General features: G+C 40.9%; 1 protein-coding gene across 5 annotated transcripts in view; it reads right to left on the reverse strand.

Moving 5' to 3' along the window:
• SPATA18 (spermatogenesis associated 18) overlaps positions 1-7,835 on the reverse strand; it is a 40,021-nt gene extending 32,186 nt beyond the window's left edge. For 4 of the 5 annotated variants that reach the window (XR_004194117.2, XM_072944171.1, XM_072944150.1 and 1 more), the window contains exon 1: positions 7,496-7,835. Coding sequence is in view for 4 of the 5 variants with exons in the window: in XM_072944171.1 (XP_072800272.1) it covers positions 7,496-7,582 (87 nt within the window). In the remaining variant the exon portion in view is untranslated. The remainder of the gene's footprint in view (positions 1-7,495) is intronic. The other variant, XM_006198259.4, reaches the window with a different exon arrangement.
• Between the last annotated feature and the right edge of the window lie 7,304 nt (positions 7,836-15,139).

Here is a 15,139-nt window from a genome sequence, read left to right on the forward strand (position 1 = left end):
CCACATATGCAAGAAATGACTGGCGTTTGTATAAGAGCAATAGCAGCTAAAGGGGAAAGGTGGGAGAGAGTTGACAGATCTTTAAAAGGTAGAATCCTCAGGGCTTGATGAACTCATTTTCGAGGTGTGATGGAGAGGAAGGGTGCCCAGGGTTCCCGACTTGGGCCACAGGGGAGATTGTGATGTCATTGCCCAGTCAGAGGTCACAAGAGGAGGACCAGCAAGACTGGAAGCAGGATAACTAGTCCTGTCTGGTTTGTGTTGGGTCAGAGGATGTGGACATTCACATGGAGCTGTCTGGAGCTAATAGGTGGCCATCCAGGTCACAAGCGCTGGAGAAATGCCCAAGCTGGAGATAGATTTGGGAGTCACCAGCATCTGGGAAGTAGCTAAAGCCATCAAATTGGATAAGATGTGTCAATTGCTGCAGAGAAATCAAGGAGATAAGGACTATGAAAACAAAAGATTGGATTTGACTGACCACCAGGTGGCCTCTAGTGACCACTGTGAGAGCAGTTATAGCAGAATGATGTGGGGGCGGGGCAGGGGGTGTGGTACTTGATGTTGTTCCAAATTGTTCAGATTGAGGAACAAACAGGAGTTAAAGACACAGATGAGGGGAGGGTATAGCTCAAGTGGTTGAGCACATGCTGAAATGCACAAGGCCCTGGGTTCAATCCCCAGTACCTCCATTTTAAAAAAAAAAAATAGTAACAATAATTAAATAGATAAACCTAATTACCTCCCCATCCCCTGCAAAAAAAAAAAAAAAAAATGCAAAGGTAATGAGTCCAAACCAAGGTTCCTAATTTCCAAGGTCCTTCATAACGTACCTCCCCACAACTTATGCAGCCTTCCTTCCTCCAGCAGCTCTCTCCATGCCAGCCATCTTTGTCATTGCACGTTACGTGTACACCAGTTCAACCACCAATCTGCTGATCCCTTCCACTTCCTTTACTTCTGAGCAACCCCTTGACCTTATTAACATCTCCTCTCATGAGAGCCTGATCAACCCAATGGTTCTCTCCTATCTACTGTTCTATTCCTAACTTGAATCTATTCCTAACCTACAACATGAAAAGGAGAGAAAGAATTCTTCATCACTAAATTAATAAAGCTTACCACTAAATATTTTTAATCAACTTGCCAACTTCACTTTGAAAAGCTATTCAGATCTATCAATTTCAGTACAAAATAGTTATTTCCACTTTAAGAAACTTTGATCTTTTACACACAAAATATGCTTCATCTAACCTAGATAAGAATTAAATCGTGCAAAAGGATTTACCACAATATGCCTTTAAAATATGAACACTGCTGCCACATTAAATGATTTGCCTGGTATTTTTATTTTTTAATACTTTTCTTTTTTAAAAAGACTCATTTTACATACAACAAGAATACCATTTCCAAATCTGTCAAGTAAAGACTTTGTAGATGAGCAAGAAAAAGAGATGATCAACAGGAAATATGTGGAGTCGAGTCTGAGGGGCGGCATTCGCAAGTCCTTGCAGCTGATCATGGAAAGTCACACACGGAAAACAAAGCCCTAATTTCTACCTACTTTCCTCCCTACCCTGCTATCCAGGGTGTGTATCTGGCAGGGTTGGGGAAGGATGGCCGGAAATGGACACTGCAAATAAATGGAATTTCCTTACACCTTCCCTTCCTCTGTAGGGAATAAGAGACAGGACTTGACAAGCAAAAGACCTTGTTTCAAATCCAAGTTCCACTTTTTCTTTTCTTTTTCGTATATACACATTTTTTATTGAAGTATAGTCAGTTTACAATGTTGTGTCAATTTCTGGCATACAGCACAATGCTTCAGTCATACATGAACATACGTATATTCGTTTTCATATTCTTTTTCACCATAAGGTACTACAGTGACAATGAGTGTGTATATGTCCATGAATGACTGAAAAATTGTGCTGAACACTGGAATTTGACACAACATTGTAAAATGATTATAAATCAATAAAAAATGTTAAAAAAAATAAAGTACTACAAGATATTGAATATAGTTCCCTGTGCTATACAGTATGAACTTATTGTTTATTTATTATATACATATTAGTTAGTATCTGCAAATCTCAAACTCCCAATTTATCCCTTCCCTCCCGCTTCCCCAAAGTTCTACCTTTTCTAGTGCAGTGACTTTAGGCAGGCAAGCTGCACTCCTGGGATTTGGTTTTCTCATCTATAAAATGTAGAAGATAAAACCATAGGTTCTTATAAAGTTTAAAGGCAATAATGCATGAAGAATACTTTGAAGGCTTTCAAGGGCTGTTTAAACACTGGCTATAGGGGATAAAGTAGTACAAACTACTATGTATAAAATAAATAAGCTACAAGGCTATATTGTACAGCACAGGGAGTATAGCTTTTTATAGCTATAAATGGAGTGCAATCTTTAAAAATTATGAATCACTATGTTGTACACTTGAAACTTACACAATAATGTACATCAACCATACCTCAAAATGTTTTTAAATAAAGTACTCTGCAAAGTAAAAAAATAAAATAAAATAAGTGGTGGTTAGAACAGGCTACAACTGCCCCCCTAGGGAAGTGCAGTCCCATATGTGGGCAGCCTTTCAGGCAACATTGTTCCCGAAATCAACCCTCTGTTCCACATCATCACCTTGCCACACACCACTGCCTCCACAACAAGTTTTTAAACTGAAATCCTGAATTTTAGATACAAGAAAAATTAGGCTTATATATATCTCCACAATTTAGGAAAAGCTCCTATTTAAGTTTCTCCATTGGATTTGAGTGTCTTGAACCATAGTTAACATCCCTATTGGACTTCTTTTGATACTTCTTGAATATCAAACAATGATGATGTTTACATGAACCAGTTAGTCCAAGAAGAAAATAAGAAAAAATCAAATTTAAAGTTGATCGCCTCTCTGTTAAAAGAAAATAATATTCCTTAACCATCTGTCAATTTTTTTTATAACCATGGATTCATCATTATTAACAGTGGCAGAGTAGTAGCATGAATTAAATATTCCATGTGCTTTTCTACATTTCTCAGACTCCCTTACAATTAGATGGGAGCCACTAATTCTGACCAAGGGACGATGAGTGCCAGGGATGTGTGTTATGTAAGAGTAGGGCCAGTTCTTTGCTCCCTCTCCTCTGCAGAATCCTTGAGGTCCTGCTGCATCTGACAGGGGATGCCTGACACTGAGCCAGTGATGGGTGGGAACTGCCATCAGACTTCGCCCAAATGAGAAATAAACCTCTTATGTTGAGACACTAAGGTTTGGCATTTATTCATTACTGGCTAATAAAGAGATAAAGGTCCTAAAGGGAATAAAAATATTCTCTATAAATTCACTAATTAAACTGATTCCCCAAGAATACAGAAGAGGGAGGAGTGAAGGAGAGCAGAGTCTGTTTGAAGACACTGTAGCAATGGCAACAGCATTTTGTACACCTTGACATAAAGGTAGCCTCTATTTCAACCACAAAGCTTATTCTAAAACAGAAGGGACAACTCTTTAAAAGCTCCTTTTATATGCTGATATTTAATATGCTGTTTTCACTTGTTAGTACCGATTTCTATAGCGCAAGAGGAGAGTAATTCAAGAGGCAGCATTACCAGCCCACCTTGCCATCCCCACTCATATATCAGATAATTAGAAATTTCCAGAGTGTAATGTCTTGATGTCTATTATCTTACTTTGAGAAATGTGGTTCTGTCTTATCTTAGGGATGGGGTAATTGAGCATATAGTAAGCTCTTACCCTTTGTACACAGAATACATTTTTTAAAGTAATAAATCTTAGAGCATCTGACCAAAATCAAGTCCCCAGTGCCCAGAAATCTGAGTAGAAACAAAAGCATCCCAGAGAGAGGAGAGTTCCAGCCCAGAGTTGGCCTTCTTCAGGTACTGCTAACATCTTAAGGAGGTTAATTTCTCTTCTCATCTTGGCGTCTCTCCGGAGTAATTAGATTCTGCATAGGTGGTTATTTGACTCTTTGACAGAATTGATCAATAAAACCACACTGATGTTACTTGATAAATTGGGCGCATTTGGAGCAGCATACTCTTACATAAACCTTAAGGACCATCCTGGGACCACTTGACCTTGTTTACTAAAAGCCCCAGAGTAGTTTACAAGATGCCGATCCGTGTTATCTCTTGCCTAAAGTATCGCGCAGTCCTCTCTGTTCTGCCTAGGGTTTCCAACTTCCCCATCATACAACAGCTAGAGCAAACTTTCCTGAATACAATCCAAACCTATCTCCTCCCTGCATAATGCTTTTAGCTTCTCCCCATTGCCTCAGGATAAAGTCCAAACTCCTTAACACACCAGCCAAGCCCCCTATCCTCTGGTCCCCACCACCCTGCCTCCTTGCCCTCATCTCACATCCACTCCCTGCCTGGAAGTAGTGACAGGCTCCCCAAATATGCTAGCTTTTTCCTCCTCCTTGCTTTTTGCACATGCTGTTTCCTCTGTCTTTCATCCTCCTCTCTAACTAGAAGTCCATCATTAAGATGCAGCTGGCAGGGGGAGGGTACAGCTCATGTTTAGCATGTTTAGCATGCAGGAGGTCCTGGGTTCAATCCCCAGTACTTCCATTAAGAAATAAATAAATAAATAAACAAACAAACAAACAAACAAACCTAATTACCTCTCCCCCTGCCTCAAATAAGGGGTGAGGGCAGGAGATTACAACTGTAAACAGAACAATCTCTCCTGAGAAGGTGACATTGAAGCAAAGACTTGAAGGAGGTAAAGAAGCAAGGATGTCGATATCGTGCTGAAATATCAGTACATGAAAAGCTTTCCAGGCAAAGGGAACAGCAAGAACAAAATGTCCTGAAGCTAGAGCATGGCTGGTGTGTTCTAGAACTGCTCCAGCCAATACAGTCACCACTGGCCATATGTGACTATTTGAATTTAGATTAGACTTAGATGAAGTTAAAAACTCAGTTCCTCAGTTTGCGCCTGTCACATTTCAAGTGCCCAATAGCCACCATATTGGACAGTGCAAATATAGCATATAGATATACAGATAGAACATGTTAGTCATCATGGAAAGTTCCATTGGACAGCTTTGCTCTAGAAGGAACAAGATGGCCAGTATTGCTGAAGTGGTTGAGCAAGGGAGAAAATAATAGATGAGGTCACATAGTTTAAAGGAGAACAATTGTGTTTGATGGCCATTGTAGGAACTTTTATTCTGAGAGAGGAAGTTTGGAGAGTTTTGCCAGAGGAGTAACTCAATCTGACTTGACATTCAGAAGAATCACTTTGGGTTATCATTTTTTAAATAATCCAAATGAAAGATGACCAAAGGTGGACAGTATGGCAGCAGTGGGGGTGGTGAAGAGTGCTCAGGCTTAGCATGAATTTAGAAGCTGGTATCAACAGATTATGCTGGTAAGAAGGAGGTAGAATATGTCATGATAAAGACTACTTAGTCTTGGGGCATGGGAGAGAGTAAGGTTGGTTTTAGACTGATCTGATTTTGAGATGACAATAGCACAACTGAAAATATCCTGGCAACTGCAGAAGTGAGCACTCAGATGAGAACAGGACCTGAATATAGATATGAAATTCATCAGCATAGGAGCAAGAGACGAAACAGGCATGAAGGTGGAAGAGATTTCTAAAGTCTAGCTCTTGAAGAATAGCTACAAGTGGTGGGTGGGGAGAGTGGGAAGGCAAGGAGACGAATTATTAGAGCCTTAGAAGAATAGGGATGTCAAAAGTGAAATGCCAGAGTCAAAGAGAAATGATGGTGCCCAGGGAATGACCACAGACTCTGGAACGGCATTGGTCTCTAAGCGTGCAGTCTCTATTATGCGCACGTGTCTGTGTGTATGTGTGTATGTGGGTGAAGAATCTAGATTGAAATGGTTCAGTGGGATGCACCATTGTTAGTGAGATGGGAAAGTGCAATAAACTTTGGCATTTCTTAGGACTTACTGGTAGTTTCTAAACAATCATTTAATTTAAGCAACTGTTAGTGTCATTTGTGTCAGATGTTGTCTTCTGACAAACTGAATATACTTTTTAACATTCCAAATGTATTTAGGCCACAGGGCAAGAAAAAACAAATTTTTTTGGTAAGAAGTAGTTTTAAGAAGGCTAAATACATGTATTAGGATTTGTTATCCTCAACCTTCTGGGACTAGGTAACAAGCAGGCACTTCTGAAGGTGGGGACGGGGAACCCAAGGCTTTGTGCTAGAGGTGAATTTTAATTTTTCTGCAGTCTTGCTGGAGAAGAAATAGTCAGTGCCAGGTCTTTAAACGTGGGGAAAGGGGGTAAACACAAGGAAGTAAGGCTAAGTAGAAAACTCTAGCTGTGTTTTGAGCTTCCCTTCTTCCAGGATCCCTGGTTAGAAGGTTAATGGGAAAGACCAGGGACTCATAACAGAAGCCAGCTGCATTTTTCCTGGTAGTATTTCAGAAGCAAGCTGATCTAGACTAAAAAAAAAAAAAAATAACTGACATCCAAAAAGGAACTTTACATATCATCTAATTCCAGCCTCTCCCATTTAGTAGAGGAGGTACTGAAACTCAGAGAGGTTAATAAATTGCCCGAAATGATTCAGCTTGCTTCTGTGCAGAGCCAGGCCTGGAAGTTAGCAGGGCTGTCTCCGGTTCCCAGCTCTTTCTGCCTCCCTGTTCTACTTGCTGTGTAACAATAGGACTCTCCTTTTTAAGACGGACCAACCAACCGAACGTAAAGCAAATTCTGCACTGGAGTTCTATCTTCTGGGTGGGGGAGATTAAGACGAACGGAAGTAGGGGTGGAGATTAATGAGATTCGAAGAACGCCTCTGGGTTTGATGACAGAATATTGGTTTACGAGTGCCTGGGCAACAGGACTTCTGCAGTCTGCCCGGGTTCTGAAGCTGCTCTTTACCTGCCGTGCTGACCAGCACGCAAATGAGACCCTGCAGCGTTGACAAGTGTCCATTTCATTGACATCTGGGTAATATAACTCCCGAGTGTATTTTTATAAAACTCCAGTCTGATATAACCACTAGTTATCCTCAGAGTGGGAGACTCGTGGAAAGGCACTAGGAAGGGCGTAGTTTACAAAAAAAAAATTCGAGTCGGGGGAATGGCGGTGAATTGTGCTGGCGGAGGGGATTGGAAGGGAGACAGGCTGGCTTGACCAGACCCGGGAGGCTCGCTGGGTTTCCCGTTGCCAGGGCGGCCAGCGTCCTTGGCTACCGCTGGGTGGAAGGCGCTGTCGGTTCCCCGACTCCCAGACCCCAGCTCCGCCCGCCGCGCCACCCCGGAGCCGCCTCTGGCCGCCCGGGTGAAAGGGGAACCCGCCCGCAGGCGTCCTTCCTTCCTTCCTCGCGACCCCGGCCCGAGGCTGGGTACCAGTCAGAAATCACAACCAAGGGACTCTGCAGAGGGGTCACCCCGAGAGCGGCCCTAAGAACCCCCTTCGAGGGCTGTGCCAGGAACTAGAGGGAGGGCGAGCCCCGGGGGTCTCCCACCCTGACTCACGTTGTACTCCCTCAGCCAGCATTCCAGCTTGTCCTGCAGGGATCGTAAAGATTCGTTGGAGACCAGTTTCCTCAGGTTATCCGCCATCGCTCGCTTTTCCGCTCCGCCCGGCTCTGGGAGATGGACTCGTGGAGGGGACAAAGGGGGGGCCTCCGCAGGACCGCGGGGCGATGTGGCGGGAAAGGTGTTATCTTCCTGAGGGGCTCAGAGCGCCGCTGGTGTTTCCATCCTCCCCCTGGGGTCGGACGGGGCAGGGTTCGGGAAGCCGGGGGGAGGTGCCCTGGGCCACAGCCGCCACGCCTCATCCGCTGCCCCGCGCGGTCTCCGGGCTCCCCCGGGGCCGCCCCCAGCCCCCGCCATAAATACCCGGGCGATTATTAAACAAACTTTGACGTGAGCGGGCGGCTGCCAGGGACGCGCGCGGCCCGCATCCTGGCAACGCCGGCGTAGCCGCCCAGCCCTCGCTGCGCCCTCCTCTCGCCTCCCGCCCAGCCGCCCTCCAGCCCTCTTGCCATCCCCGGGGTCCCCGGCACCTGCCAGCGCGCGCGATGCCGCCGTTCCTCCTGCTCCTGCTGTTCTTCGTCCTGCTGCTGCTCGTGCTGCTGCTGGTGGCGGAAAGCGAGGGCGCCCAACGCTGCTGAGACCACGGGCTGAGCTGGGGCTGGAACACGCTACAGATGGCGGCTCCCGGATCCCCTGATGGACTGAGACCCGCTGGCCGTGTGGAATGGGGGGCAGCCGGAGATTTCTTGTCTAGAAGAGCAGAGGGCATTTCCTCCTGGAAGCTTTTGGTTAGGCTCTGAAGAAAGCACCTGTTTGGCTCCTTGATTCTCTCACTTCTCAAGCCTTGAATTCTTCATTTGTAACACCTAAGGTTTGGGGAGAGGGGGGTGCCCAGGTAAATAGACTTTAGTTCCAGGATGTTCACAAATTAAATCTCTCCGGGTTAAACACCATTTGGTCTATTTTTTGAATCATTAAGCACTCTAAAGTTTCGTTTAATTATGAATTCTCTAATTGAGACTGTGCAAGTTCAGACCTGGTTTGGCGCTATTTTAAAAGGGTGTATTGAGCCACAGTTTGAACTACTTAAGAAATGAAATCATTTTAACCACCATTAAGCACTTTAGAATCCTTGTGCTGATTGCAAATCATCTTTATCTAGTCATTAAAACAGTAGGGGTGGCGCAGAGCCTCAGCTAGCTAGTCAGCTGGCTAGTTCAATTCAGTTCCATTTTTTTTCAGGTATTTGAGAATGTGAACATTGCACATGTCCAACTACGGTAAAATTCAGAATTTTCACCGCCTTTTTTTCCCCTCTTAATTACAGTGGTTCTGTTGCCCTCTAATAAAAATGAAAGGCTTGTTTCTGGAGCCTATATTCCTAGTATTTTCTGTAGACTACAAAATAAGGACTATAAAAGTTCTCGTCACAAGGAAAAAAAACTTAACTATGTGTGGTGAGGGATGTTAATTACACCTATTGCGGGGATCATTTCACAGTATATAAAAATACTGAATCATGTACATAATATTATGTTAATTATATCTTAACAAAAAATAAGGACTATAAAGAGGATATAACATTATTTCATCATAGTACAGTAACAATGACTAAAGTTAAAAAAACACTAAATATTCATTAGAGACATTTTTAAAAGAAAATATAAAGAAGAAGGAAGGGAATGGAAAAGAATCTCATAGATTTTTTTAACTTGGAACTAATAATTGCACATTTTAATAGGCAATTGAAATCTTTGAACAGTTCTATTATTAATAAAAAACAAGTCAGAATATTTGCTTATGTCAAATTAAGGATTAAATTCTCTTTATTGCTGTGGGCATTTTAATTGACCTGTAATCCTTGTTTACATCATCTGTAAACAAGGGACAATAGTTCTTCACGGGATTATTAAGAGATTAAATAAGATCATTTATGTGAAGTACTTAGCACAGTACTTGGCATGTATTATAGTTAGGACTTCCTAAATGCTATAATCCCTATTACCATTTATGTAAATCACAGTATTATATTTACTAGAGAAAACGAGGTTGGAAACAATGTAAATCAACAATAGGGTAATGATTGAGCAAATCATTCAATGAAAAGTTTCACAATAGAAATCTTGTTATTAAAAAATATCTAGTATCTAGAAATTCTTATTATATAATGTTAAGTGAAAAAAGTAGGACACTGAATTATATATATTGTGTTATGTTATACAATGTGAACCCAAGGCATGATTATGGATGATTTTAATTTGCTCCTTTATACTTCTCTGATTTTCCAAATTTCTACCATGAACACAAACTGCTTTTATGAAAACTTATTTAGAGACAAAGTTAACCAAAAACTTTACTGCATTCAGAAAAATGTTAGTCAAAATATCAATTTTTAAGCCAACTTAAAATAGAATACACTTTGACCAAATGTTCATATTACTAATTTAATAGACTTATAGGGTCTTAGGATACAATGGGTCTTCAAAATCACTTTATTTTTTTGAAGAAACTTGTTTTTTAATCTATTTTTATATATAGTGGCTAACATTTGCAAATCTCAAACTCCCAAATTTATCCCTTCCCACCCCCTTTCCCCAGTAACCATAAGGTTGTTCACTATGTCTGTGAGTCTATTTCTGTTTTGTAGATGACGAAATCACTTTAGAATATGCTACCGGATGTTATTTATCTCTGTGATATTCCAGCCCCACAACTAGATTCAAGACCCTTCAGGCCTGCAGTCATTTCATGCACCTCTTGGTTTCTGTAGAACTCTGGACCACAGTTGTCCATAGCAGGAACTGGGTATTTACTAATAACAAAGAAGCATAGCCCCCAAGGACTCAAAACAAAGGAAGTGTTTTACAAATGTATTCATTATTTATCCTCCCAAAGTTTCAAAAAAAAACGATCTCAGTTCACTTACAGTAAAAGATTTATAGAAAATATCATTGCTAGATTTAGAAAAAATTTTAATGGAAAAAGCAAATACGCCCCCAATTTAAACCTATGTACTAAGATTGAGCCTTATTTTACATTTATTTCTGGGTTTTGTGGCAGTCAAGGCAAAAAGGAAAAGTGATATGATTATTAGTGATTTTAAAACTATATATACCAATTCTTTGAATAAAAATGCATTTTTCTGGTAACAATTCTAAAATATGTTCATTCTTTTCCAGAGAGTATAGAACAACACATCTGAAAGTGTCCTTAATAACACCCCCCCCTTTTTTAGAAAATATAGAAACAATCTTGATGTGATTGTTCTTGCAGTCATCTTTGATCAATGCCAAGGTGGTAACACTAGAACACATGCCATCAAAGAGAGAGCCAAGCAACTGACACCTCATTTCTTAGCTCTCCAGCAGTGCAACTTGATATAAGCTAACAACTTCCACACCTGTAGGAATAAGTGGGCATCCTCATAAGTGCCGTTAATGACGATCTTCTCCTCAAAGCTTCTGATGAGTTCTGGGTAACAATCAGTTTAAGAGAGCTCTAGACATTATTTACAATAGTCAAGACATGGAAGCAACCTAAATGTCCATCAACAGATGATTGGATAAAGAAGTTATGGTATGTGTATATATATTATATATGTATATATAAAATACACATATTTTATATATATCATATATGTCACATATATATAATGGAATACTATCCAGCCATAAAAAAGAATGAAATAATGCCACTTGCAGCAACATGCATGGACCTAGAGATTATCATACTAAGTGAAGTAGGCCAGAAAGAGAAAGATAAATACCACATATCAGTTATATGTAGAATATAAAAAAATGACACAAATGAATTTATTTACAAAATGGAAAAAGACTCACAGACACAGAAAACAAACTATGGTTACCAGGGGGAAAAAGAAAGGGGAAGGATAAATTGAGAGTTTGGGATTTGCAGATACTACTATATATAAAATAGATAAATAACAAGGTCCTACTGTCTAGCACAGGGAACTATATTCAATATCTTGTAGTCACCTATAATGAAAAAGAATACATATGTGTGTATAACTGAATACATGTGTGTGTATAACTGAAAGGAATACATATGTGCATGTGTGTAACTGACTCACTATGTATGAACACAGCATTGTACATGGACTATACTTCAGTTTAAAAAAAGAGACAGAACTAGAGCCTGCAGGGCCCACAGTCAATGCTGCTGATTAAAGAAGAATCCATATGCTTCAAATTACAAGAAGGTGTTCAACAAGGTTGGGATTCTACTTTAAAAGTATATATATACACACACACACATATATACACATGTGACAGTATCAAAGAAGTAAAGGTTCTATTTGGAGAATAGTACGATGCACTCATTTTTTCTCTATTCAGTTACTTTAGGATATGATCAAGTAGGCAATTATTTGGGGAAAAATAAAGATCCGATCTTTCTTTCCGGCACACTATCAGGTGTCCCGGAGAAGCTGAAAGAATAAACTTGGAACTCTGATACTCTTGCTTTATCTCACACTCTGCAAATTAGTGTTTTCCCGTGAGTTTACGTAAGTCCCTAATCATTCTGAGCCACATTTTTTTCCATCTATATCATGAAAAACATGGACTAGATGAGCTCTAAGATTTCTTGCAGTTCTAATATTCTTTCATGCGGTTTTTCCTTTTTTTTTTTTTTTCTTAAAACATATTGGTTACGGTTCAGATTGAACAAATCTTGCCCTTTGTTTCATTCTTTTGGCTCAGTTCAATTCAGGCCGAGCCTTGATTCTGAGAGCGTTAGCCAATCAGCAAAGCTGAACATCTTTTTGGCATACAGTTTATTCTGCAGGCTGGCTGGAATAACTAATACACTTAACCTCCAGGAAACAGACAAGGGGATTCTCTACAGTTGCACTTTTAATACATTTAAACCCAGCTCAAACGGACAGAATCTTCCTGCCTGCCTCAGCCCCTCAGAGCTCATCACTCTCTTCTCTCTCTAACTTTAGGCACATGGCTCATGTTGCAATTGTCATGCTGTGTTACACTTACTTGTGCACCTCCTATGTAAGCTTCTTAAAGAAAAGGGCAGAGATTTATTTAGCTTTATATCCTCAACACAGCAACTGGCACATTCTAGGCCCTCTGTAAAAGTTTGTTAAACTGAACTGTTAACAGAAAGAGAAAGAAGTGAAAGGAAGGAAAAAAAGGTAGGAAGGAAGGGAAGCAAGGAAGGAAAGAAGGAAGGAAGGAGATGACTGGCTGCTTGGTGTCTGATGTCATAATCCCACTGAGGTAGAAGTAAGCAAATTTATTAGCCCATTGGTTGTTCTTAGGGCATCATAATTCAGCCACCCAGCCAGGAGCCATTTGTTCTAGAGAAGTGTAATGCGTCAAATGTCTGGATAGAATAGACTTTCTGAAAGTCCCTAATTTTGTCCGCTCTGAAATTTTACCTACATCAGTCACCTGGAGAGATTTTTAATTTGGGATTTTAAGAAGCCAACAAAAGATGAACGAAATCCACTCAGTAGAGTGAGAGCTGTGTGTGTAGTTTCATACTACACTGAACATAAATATATGCAAGAAGCCACAAGGATGAACAGTGGAATCCTATGTGGAATTCTATGATAATTTCCAGTGCTTGATCACTAGGGACAGTTGCAGGCTCTTAACCAGTGTGGCCAAAGGCATAATCTGTTCTGTTCTGGCCAGGAGGCTTTTTCAGGCGCCCTGATCCTCTTGGGTGTGTGCCATGCTATTCTTGTCCTACAGCTGTCTACATTAGAACCTTACTCCTTTCGTTTAGGGCCTGTATTACTATTTGAAGAAAATTGTTTAGCCTTTGCTGACCCACTTGCATGAAGCTTACTCTAAATCTCATTTTTATTGGTGGTGTTGCCAACACTTTGTCTCCACTCATAGGCAGAAAACACTAATTTGTCCATTTACTCAGTGTTCTGTACCCTGAGTGCTGGTTTTCATTTTATCAGCTTCATTTGGCCCTTTTTTTTCTCTGCCACACTGGAAAGGAAAAGGTTTTTTAATCATCCGTTGGAGAACTAATTGGTAGGGACCTGAGCTGATGACAGTTCCCCCCAATGGACAGAAGCAGAGATGCTGTATTCTATGTGATACCAATAAGAGTTCCCTGCTCAGTGCGACAGTTTAGAATTTTTCTGTAAATTTATTTCATGCCCACAATTGATTAACATACAAAAATAAGAGGAAAATTTTAATATATCATAACAATCACAATATCATGTAAATAAACTACTTAGAACATTGGTAGCAAATACAGATTAGAAGGGGGGGGAAATGTAGACTTAGTGTGACTTTTGAGGGCTACCAGATACTCCTTCTATCTCAACTCAGGTTTCCATCATTATAGTTAGTTCAAAAAAGAAGGCACCTTGACCTCAATCTTCCCAGCTTTGCTCGCTAGACACATGGTAAATACTTGGCTCTGTGAAAATGGTCATTGAAGGGGTGAGTTTAGGACACATTAAGCTGATGCAAAGTTGCAGTGGGTATGATCTACATTGTAAGATACCGGTAAACACCCCCAGGAGAGGGATATGAGCATGAGAACATCTTCTAGGATGAAGGATGTTGAAATAGATCTTTTCAGCACATCTGATAAACATTTACTGAATTTCCAGTGTGACAGAAACATGTGCCTTAATCATAAGTCAAAATTAGACTCAGTCCATTCTCCCTAGCATCTCACAATTTTCCAGAGAGAGAGAGACACAGCCATAGTTCAATATGACAAGTTACAACGGGGTAAATACAAAATTTTATGGTAACCCTGATCCTTCCTCTACCTCATCCTTGACACCCCTGAAGAAAGGATCAGGGAAGCTATAGAAGAAAGTGACATTTAAAGCCAGTTCTGGAAAGATGGAGAGGATATCTCCAGGAAGAGAAGCGGTAGTATTTTTTCAGACAGCCAGAAGGACATAGCTGTATCAGGTATCTTACCACCTAAGTGGGAGAGAGGCTGGCAAGATCAAGACAGGTCTACTGGTCTTAGAAGCTGGGCAGATTTCTAAGACATTAAGTGTCATTACTGTGTTAGGCATTGGAGATAAAAGGATGAGTAAGATGTGGGCCTTCCAGATAGAGTTCCCCATTTTTTAGATGAAGTCAGGCAGGAAAACAAAATAAAATATAATGCATTCTGAAGTGCATGCAAGAAAAGACCGGGAGCAGAGATAAGGGACAGATCAGCTAAAACTGCTTATGCACCTGGGAAGGATTTAAAGAGAATGTGACATTTGAATGGATTTTTGGAGGGTGAATAAAAGCATGCTTGCCAGAGAAAAAGAGAAGGATTTTCCAAGCAGAGGGGAAAGAGACAAAAGTCTGGGGAGTAAGAACTACAAGACAAGAACTGGAGACAGGAACTAAGCATCAGTCAAAAGCCCAGTTATCTGAATGGATAATTGGGACCACAGCCAGACTATTAACAGAGACTTATACTGACTCCCAAAGCATCGGGCTATAACTCACAGTCTTCCCAGCTAAGATGAGATTTGTCCTGAAGACCCAGGCAGGAGTGAGACTAGAGATGGGAGTCAAGTTGTTTCAGCATTGGGAAAGAGGATATGCAGAGACTGATGACCAGCAAGGTTCTGACATTAGCTAAAATCAGAGGAGAGAAGAGAAAAGATTGTGAGCG

The sequence above is a fragment of the Vicugna pacos genome, chromosome 2, assembly GCF_048564905.1.
Source record: "Vicugna pacos chromosome 2, VicPac4, whole genome shotgun sequence".
Classification (NCBI taxonomy): domain Eukaryota; kingdom Metazoa; phylum Chordata; class Mammalia; order Artiodactyla; family Camelidae; genus Vicugna; species Vicugna pacos.